The 9,384-nt window shown below is 38.7% G+C and overlaps 1 protein-coding gene across 1 annotated transcript; it reads right to left on the minus strand.

Annotated features, from left to right (window-relative positions):
* Window positions 1–1,097: 1,097 nt before the first annotated feature.
* On the minus strand, window positions 1,098–8,887 carry LOC105029556 (dual specificity phosphatase DUPD1). The gene is made up of 4 exons (XM_020047402.2): window positions 8,814–8,887; window positions 8,328–8,563; window positions 7,636–7,859; window positions 1,098–1,518 (listed from the first exon to the last, which is right to left on the minus strand). Exons 2-4 carry the CDS (start codon window positions 8,513–8,515, stop codon window positions 1,295–1,297), a joined length of 636 nt encoding a protein of 211 aa, XP_019902961.1. The 5' UTR covers window positions 8,516–8,563; window positions 8,814–8,887; the 3' UTR covers window positions 1,098–1,294.
* Window positions 8,888–9,384: the final 497 nt, after the last annotated feature.

A 9,384-nucleotide genomic window follows, 5' to 3' on the forward strand; every position in this document is an offset into this window, starting at 1 on the left:
AGGGTGGGTGGGGGGGGCATGACCAGGGGGGGGGAGAGAGAGAGAGATGGAGGAAGGAAGGGGGGGCCATGGAGTGCAGTTCTGTAGCAGCCTCAAACTAAGCCATCTAATGTGCCTGCTACAAATGGACTTAACCAAGTGGATATTCCTAGAACCGGTTCAGTTTACCTGTCTAACAGTGCTGACCTTTAGTTTGTACTATACTCATGCCTTTGTATATTTAAATTATTGTACTTATTTTGTAAAGTGACAATTAGCATGCTTAGGTCTCCGGTCTCCGTTAGTAACAGTGCATTGAGTTATACTGTCCAAGTGTTGTGCTTAACAGACATTCTAGAGATATTTTGGCCTTTATTAGATTCCCCTTCTTACAGGGCGGGGAGAGAGATGAAACTATATTTTGTTAATTCTAATAATAATGTAAAAAAGCAAGTGTAAACTTCTTTAGTCATGTTCTCCTATATGTTTCAGAGGTTTTATTGCTACAGTATATATGTATAATTCTCAAGTGTTTTGTAACAGATTTCCTCGAGGCAGCTTTCTGTTTTATAAAGCAGAAGACTGATTTCTGTCAATAACGGAGCATATCTCAGTGTTTGTACCCTGAATGATTCTAAAACATTTCAAAGAGGTGTACCAATGTCCAGAAATTTGGCAGAATAAAAGAAACACAAAAACTAAATGATTATAATGATTATTATTATTAATAATAATAAAGTATACATGTAGTCCAAAGTTGATATTTTACATAATGCCTTTAAAAATTTAAATTTTCATTCCATCTGTAGATTTGTTTTCTATCTTTATAAAATGTTGAATTTATATTTTACAAAAAGTTTAGAAGAGTAGAGGATGTGAATAGACCAAACTAAGCTAAAGGATTGCATGTAAAAAGCAACTTGTGTTTTTGTTTATATTGCTCTTTTTTAGCCTTTGTACCTGTACAGTATCGCTGGTGAGGGACAGTTGAAATGGGAAAGCTGGCTATGTGCACAAACAATTGGACAGAATGACAGTCCTGTATTTATGACGTTTCTCCTTTTGTCAGTCACTTAAACAAGCTGTACATTTTAGCATAAAATAAATGATGATTGACCACGGCCACGATTCTACTCTTTTGACTTGCAACGGACTTCGTTTAAGATTTTGGAAGTTTAAAATATACATCGGGCAGTGTCCTCTTTATACCCTAAAATAAAACCATCATGTTCACTTAATTGTGGAGTAGGGTGTGCACATTTCTTGTGGAACCAACTTATTAAACATTTTACCCTTTTTTTTAATAAATACTTTGTCATTTTTCATCCTCTGGATTCGTCCCCTGGACCCTCTGCTCTAAGAGGTAGGTGTCCAACTTTCTCAGCTGTTTCAGGAAGCCCCAGTTGGGGATGATGCGTCGCCGCCTCTTCACGTGATCCACGGCGTCCACCAGCGTCATGCTCTTGCAGATCATCAGGTAGGCCAAGAACAGGGTGGCTGAACGGCTCCTGCCCATCACACAGTGAACCAGGAGCTTATCTGGAATTATAAACCAGGCTGCTCAACCAGAATGCTGATTGGCTTAAAGTTGTGCTGAGACACTTAAAAACTGTGTGATTCCAATTCTGATTGGCTGAAAGCTGTGATATGAATTTAGCCTAAACTACAAAGACAGTATTACAACTGCCTGGTAAAAGCGAAGGCTTGGTAGCAGACAAAAATTTGGTGGTTTTCAAAAGGGGAATTGTGAAAAAATAATTAGACTTATTTACCAAACACTTCATTTACACACGTAATTATGTGCTGTGTTATTTTGAAAGTATGTTTTAAACATATCGGGGTTCTGGAGCTTAAACATAACCAGAACTAAAGAGGTCCTAATCCGAATCCCATAGGCAACTGATCCTTGAAATGCGACTCACAAATATGTATATGGCCACATTTTTGTGAAACTATATGCATACATCAATTGACAGTTGCATTATGTGTATACACTCACCTAAAGGATTATTAGGAACACCTGTTCAATTTCTCATTAATGCAATTATCTAATCAACCAATCACATGGCAGTTGCTTCAATGCATTTAGGGGTGTGGTCCTGGTCAAGACAATATCCTGAACTCCAAACTGAATGACAGAATGGGAAAGAAAGGTGATTTAAGCAATTTTGAGCGTGGCATGGTTGTTGGTGCCAGACGGGCCGGTCTGAGTATTTCACAATCTGCTCAGTTACTGGGACTTTCACGCACAACCATTTCTAGGGTTTACAAAGAATGGTGTGAAAAGGGGAAAAATATCCAGTATGCGGCAGTCCTGTGGGCGAAAATGCCTTGTTGATGCTAGAGGTCAGAGGAGAATGGGCCGACTGATTCAAGCTGATAGAAGAGCAACTTTGACTGAAATAACCATTCGTTACAACCGAGGTATGCAGCAAAGCATTTGTGAAGCCACAACACGCACAACCTTGAGGCGGATGGGCTACAACAGCAGAAGACCCCACCGGGTACCACTCATCTCCACTACAAATAGGAAAAGAGGCTACAATTTGCATGAGCTCACCAAAATTGCACAGTTGAAGACTGGAAGAATGTTGCCTGGTCTGATGAGTCTCGATTTCTGTTGAGACATTCAGATGGTAGAGTCAGAATTTGGCATAAACAGAATGAGAACATGGATCCATCATGCCTTGTTACCACTGTGCAGGCTGGTGGTGGTGGTGGTGTAATGGTGTGGGGGATGTTTTCTTGGCACACTTTAGGCCCCTTAGTGCCAATTAGGCATTGTTTAAATGCCAAGGCCTACCTGGGCATTGTTTCTGACCATGTCCATCCATTTATGACCACCATGTACCCATCCTCTGAGGCTACTTCCAGCAGGATAATGCACCATGTCACAAAGCTCGAATCATTTCAAATAGATTTCTTGAATATGACAATGAGTTCACTGTACTGAAATGGCCCCCACAGTCACCAGATCTCAACCCAATAGAGCATCTTTGGGATTTGTGGAACGGGAGCTTCGTGCCCTGGATGTGCATCCCACAAATCTCCATCAACTGCAAGATGCTATCCTATCAGTATGGGCCAACATTTCTAAAGAATGCTTTCAGCACCTTGTTGAATCAATGCCACGTAGAATTAAGGCAGTTCTGAAGGCGAAAGGGGTCAAACACAGTATTAGTATGGTGTTCCTAATAATCCTTTAGGTGAGTGTATATTTGACAGTTGTGACTCGCTACTTAGATGTTTGCTCCATTTACCCCTTAACGCCTTATACAGGTATGACAAAACACGACTTGGTACTTTTCGCTGGTAGCTATTTATAATAACAGGGCCTAGGAGCACTTATATACTATAAATATATACAACACGCCCTTAGGTCCTTTTGCTTAAATAATACATGTATTAGGTTATAATACAATTGCGGATAAGAAAGACATTACTTAATTTGTTTTTTATTAGAGAACATGGTAGCCTATTGGTTCCCTCTGTAAGTATTGGTATAGGGAAATCTTTATTCTACTTTCTCTATTCTCGAAATCTAGGATTTGAAATTAATATTTACATTGTCTGCAAAGTAGGAATGCACCGATATATCGGCCAGCAATTGCTTTAAATTCGTCCGATTATTTAAAACCGATTACGGTTTTGTCTGAAAATGTTGAATAAGCTCCAGTATTATTATTTTTTATGTTAGTTTTTTGCTCGTCACGTGCATCCCTTGCAAATAAATGATAATACTTCTTATTCGCAGTCTCTCAATTTCAGGGTACCAAAAATTTTGGGCTAGATTAATATAACTTCCAAATGAAGCACTACAGTATGTCAATCATCAATCATGATGATTGTGATGATGCACGTGATGATGATGATTTGATACAGTATGTCTAGTATTTGACAGCCTTTACATGCAATAACTGCTTACAGTACGCAACCCATAGACCCATTTGCTGTGGGTCTTAAAGGAAAGGTTTGCTATTTTTTAACCTGGGGCCTATTTACACATTATCTAGCATGATCCCTAGTTCATAGAGACATTTATTTTCGTTAATTATTTCAGTGTTGAGTTTTTCCGATTTTTCCTGCAGTCTCTCTCTAAGCTGTAATGGAACTGAACGTGGCAACCGATGTCGAGTTCAAAAATATATGATACATTCGTTTTTTCAAAATGGGAAGGCCAGGGTGTATTGATATATATTCGAGGATGTGCAGTCCCCTATCGTGTTAATAAAATGAAATCTAGCAAATGTTCTAATAGACCGGCCATCATTCCGGAATGTTATCAGTCAGGGAAAATAACTGACGAGGCCGTTCTCAACAGTAACCAAATCGTGCCAATGCTTCGTACTAGTAATAATTTCAGTACCTCCCACACTATTCCTGACTTACGAAAGAATTATCCAAATAGCTATTACATGCCTACATACAGAATTGAGAGTCCATTTGGTCCCTCCAGCCTCTGCCTCTTCCAGTTTCTTTGAGGACGTGGAGGGTTTCCAAAACTGTCCGGTGGATATGAGCTTAAAGAGCCAATGCCATCTGTTGCGCAGGCTGGAACCGATTCAGCCTAATCCACGGACACATCAAGGTTCTCGATGGAATAAATCCCACTCCTAACCTGAGATACAGTTTTGTAAAGAAAGCCGGTTGCCGGATAAAGCCTACTCCCAGGCAGATTAGCATCGGTTTACCGGCCGCTAATATAACTTGTTGGCATTTTTGTTTGAGCTAGTAATTTATAGTAGCCAACGTGAGCTACAGTTTTGTAAACAAAACCGGTTGCAGGATAAATCCTCCTGGCAGACAGATTTACGTCGGTTTACTAGCAGCTAATACAACTTGCTGGTATTTTTGTTGGATCTCGTAGTCTTTACTAGCTAACGTGAGCTCGTAAACAAAGCCGGTTACGGATACAGCCTCCTCACAGACCGCCGGGTAAATGTGGTTTTATGTTTGATATTCAGAGTTTGTTTATTAACAGCGCTCCCCCAAAACGTCCTACAAAGACCACAGCGATATACAGTATATAGAATCAGGTGAAGGTAGAGAGCAAGGTACACTCTTTGGTTTGTCGGTTTCGATCCGTTTTCAAAAAACGATTTTACTTTACTTTCAACGGAGGAATATTACGTGAATAAGGCTAAGGGACCGTCTTAAAAGTGCATTCGGCAGAAATCATTGTTTAGACAATTTGTTTCTTCGTGCCAACTTCAATCTTTTCTCCACATTTACAATAAAAAAAGGTGTTATTATTTGTTTCTACAAAAAAATACAAAACACAAATAGGCTAGGCATAATTCATTTTACAGATTATGATATTTACCAAGAGACATATTAGCTCTAAATAAATTTATACTTTGGTCACTGACCTTCCTTGTCCCAATTCCCAGCTTATAATTGCTGTTTTTCCTTCTACTTTAATTTCTCATTCTAAACTGCATTTTTCTAATAGCTCAAAACCCATATTAGCTAGAAAGGTTTGCTATGTTCCTTTACCTGTCCTTACAAAGTTACACTTCATTTTCCCCATTATTCATCTTCATTTTTGTTCACATGTTTATCTTATTACAACTCTAACATATAGATGTTTTACAATAAGTTCCTATCCAGGTGGCATGTACCTCTAAAAACAATTGTATATCCATCTATGAAATACCTTTATAATAGCTCATTATCCATATGAGATGGAGATCTACAAACAAGTGTGGTGTGTTCCTGTACCTATCCTCTCAAAGGTACACCTCCTGTTTTTTTTAAAGTTTTTAAAAATGCTATATTTAAAAAAATATATGTATCAATATAACTCTATTACCAAACATAGATTAACTTTTTAAATTTCCTATCAAGAAGACATGTACCTCTGAAACCACATTTATTTTGGTCACCAGAGTACTGTCTGTGGATTTGCCTTTTTCAATTTTGTACATTTTAGCAGCTTTTGTCCTTCTCTACCTCTTTCTATTGGTCTCTATCCATATGAGCTACTTTTATACAAACACATGTGGTTTGTTCCCTTATCTTCCTTCTAAAAGTTACACCTCTTATTTTTTCCAAATTCATTATCTGTATTTTATTTTTGAAATATTTGTATTATTATAACTCTTACCTAAGTAACATGAACTATTTTGATAGCTTCCAATCCAGGTGACATATACATTGCATTTTCTTCAATGACCTTCCTTGTCAAGAGCACGTCCCTTAGATTAGCCATTTTCGCTTTCAGTTAATTTACAGGAATTTATATTTCTAAAGGACACATTTTTAATAGCCCAGTATCCATGTGAGTTAGAGATCTACAAACCAGTGTGTTGTGTTCTTTTACCTCTCTTCTGAAAGGTACAACTCTTATTTTTTTTCCATATTCATAATTTTGATTTTATTTTAAGACTACATGCATTATTAGAACTGTTTTGCCTAATTCATATTAACTATTTTTAATAGCTTCCAATCCATATGACATGTACCTCCTAAAACCAATGATATTTTATTCACTGACCTTCCTTGTCAAGAGTATGCCCCTTAGATTTCCCCCTTTTCAGTTTCGGGAAATTTATAGGAATTTATCTTTCCCAGTTCAGATCTAACCCATCAGGTGAGGGTAGAAACTAACCAATTAGTGACCTAATTAATCAATCAAGTACAAGGTGAGACTGAAAACCTGCAGACACTCAGCCCTCCGTGGAACCCGTTTGACACCTCTGGTATAGAAGGATCAATTCTCATATAATCACCGAAATGTAAAAGGGCAAATTTAAAGGTCAGTGACCAAAAAGTGGTTTTAGATGTATATGTAATCTCTATAGGAATCTATAAAAAATTTAAATTTATAAGCTTTAACAGCAAAAATATATGTAGAAAATTATAGGTTTGTTTGATAACACAAGAAGGGTCTGTACCTATGATTTTCCTTTACATTTGCAGGTATTATTAGGTTGACACAAAATACAAATTTTTTTGTCACATTCAATCAGCGGTATTTCACTTTCATGACGGTCCCTAAACAACTGAACCCACATTCTACAGCGTTTTGAAACTTTTTGGCCTCTGCAAAAGGAAAATGTCGATTTTCGATAAAATCACAGGGTGTAGGTTGCTCTCTACTCTCATCCAATTGTATATATTTCACTGTCGTATTTGTAAAACCTTTTTTGGAAGAGGTATTGACGATCAAACTCCCAATATCAAACATAAAACCAAATTTACCCGGGTAGATTAACCCACGTGGCAGCTGCTTACATTTTCCAGAAAGAAAAAACAGCCATAACCATTTGAAACAATGCTCATTTTGGGACGAATTGTTTTTGGGGAACATATATATTAATATACCCTAGCCTTCCCATTTTTCAAATCCAAATATATCCTTAAAAAATTTAACTCAAAACTAATAATTCCTAGAAAATATGTATCTACAGTCCAGGATAATGCTAGATAATCTGAATAAGGCCCCAGGTGTGTTTGAAATGCTAACTAGTGGTTTTCATCTGTGTACCCCAGCCTTCGTAGTTCTTGTACATATTGTTTGTGAATGTAATCATTCCACATGTTTAGGGAGGTCCATTCATAGTATCTTAATGACTAACAGAGCGTTTATATTTATTATACTTCATAATGTCTCATTCAAGTTATACAATTTCACTCAAAATATGAGTAACATACTTTCAGGCCTGCTGAGGGTTTGGTCGATGAATTCAGCTGCAGAGAAGAAGTACTGGCTGATGTCAAAGGTTGTCGTATCCTCGGCCGTGACCCCAGAGTAGATCAGGTCAATGTCACGGTAGTACTCCGCGCCCGTGTCCACGTTGTTGTACGTCCCCTCCGCCGCATTCAACACGTGTGTCACGCCCAGCTTCTTCAGACCGTGTTTGTCTTTTGCACTCGCTCTGTCAAAATAAGGATTTTCCAGCCTGAGCGCCAGGCTGTTTGTGCCAATATCCCAACTCCTCGTCATTCGTTTTCATGCCAACTGTTTTGCAACGCAGCTGGTGATTTGTGGAAGACTAAGGAACCAGGCTTAAGGTTTACTGTGACATGTACTTCAGAGGGGGGGGGGGTACACAAAAGGTGCACTCACAGACTTGAAAGTCAGTATGTAACATAATACTTAATAGTACTAAACAGATGCAGTACTGCATGTGCACATGTTTACCATGAACAGAAGGTAAATATTTAACTATGTGCCAGTCTTTCAGCTCTCTTGCCAATTCCTTATTAAGTTGTCGAGCAAAACATTTGGCGTGACAAGGAGTTGGCATGATGGTACAACCAGCCTGCCTGGCTCTCAAGGTATATACTGCTACTTTGTAGATGTTGAATCTGATCACTCACAGGGCGCAGTACGTCTCACTTACTCATCTCCAATCCAAACGTTGGGCCAGACCTCATTGATGTGAGTGTACTCCACGCTGTCACGGTGAAGGATCTTCTCCAGCTCATAGACTCCAGGTGTGACGTATTCAGCCTCAGTTTCAAGTGGCTTCATCTTAGGAACAAACTTCCTCTTTAAGGTCTCCGACGTCTTGGAGCTGGAAGAAGCCATGTTTTTCTGGTGACAACGTTCTTCTTTCACACAAGGTCCATTCAAGACCTGTTGCACCGAACGCAGCACATGTAATTATGGCAGGTTTTTGGTTAATTGGTTAAATTACATGCGTTATTTAAATTCCTTGCTATCCCTGGGCAACAGAGTTTGAATTCTGATCCAAGAAAAACATGCCATAAGAGAGAAGTGAAGTCGAGTACTCCCTTTAAAAGGCCTATCATGTGTGTCTTGTTACCATATTTTCCAACAGTTATGTATATGAATCAAATACCATGCATAAATTACATACCCACACCTTGACATGGGGGCTGGAAGTAAAATTTTGGGACCCTGATATTTGTTCAGGACAGAGACCAGTGACAGAACAGGGATCAGATTGAGATAATATTTTTAGTTCTGTGAAATGGGAGAAAGAGGCCCCCGACCCGTAGAGGCTGGCTGAAAAACTTGCCTGTCGAAAAAGAAAAACAGATTTAATGGCACACTAGTCATTATATGATACAGCACTACGTTGTTCACTATGAAGTTATCATATGAAGACATACTGTAATCTAGGCTGAGTATGTACCGGTCTCAGTTAGCATTCCACTCCTTGTACTGAATTTCAGGCAACAGGGTGGAAACTAAAGAGACGTAACCTGGGTTTACGGATCCTCCATCTAACCCCCTGTCTAATCCCAGAAAGTGCTGGAAAACCGTTATCTTTGCTCCTGGCGGAGTGAAGCTGTTCTGCACTTATCATCCCTTTGCATTCACCCAAAGATATATAATGTATTAACCCTAGAGTACACGCTACTCCAATCGTCTGTTCAAGCTTAAGGAAGATTCCTTGGAATTCTGTCAGTTTTGCATTTCAGTCTTTCAAG

This window comes from Esox lucius, chromosome 6 (assembly GCF_011004845.1).
Source record: "Esox lucius isolate fEsoLuc1 chromosome 6, fEsoLuc1.pri, whole genome shotgun sequence".
In the NCBI taxonomy this organism is placed as follows: domain Eukaryota; kingdom Metazoa; phylum Chordata; class Actinopteri; order Esociformes; family Esocidae; genus Esox; species Esox lucius.

What these genes read in the sequence shown, in the direction of transcription:
- LOC105029556 (XM_020047402.2), bottom strand. Translation starts at nt 8,515, where the DNA reads ATGGCTTCTTCCAGCTCCAAGACGTCGGAGACCTTAAAGAGGAAGTTT. An exon ending in AACGTTTGGATTGGAGATGA is followed by an intron (nt 7,860 to 8,327) that starts GTAAGTGAGACG and finishes TTATTTTGACAG; the next exon opens with AGCGAGTGCAAAAGACAAAC. An exon ending in AACCCTCAGCAGGCCTGAAA is followed by an intron (nt 1,519 to 7,635) that starts GTATGTTACTCA and finishes TTATAATTCCAG; the next exon opens with ATAAGCTCCTGGTTCACTGT.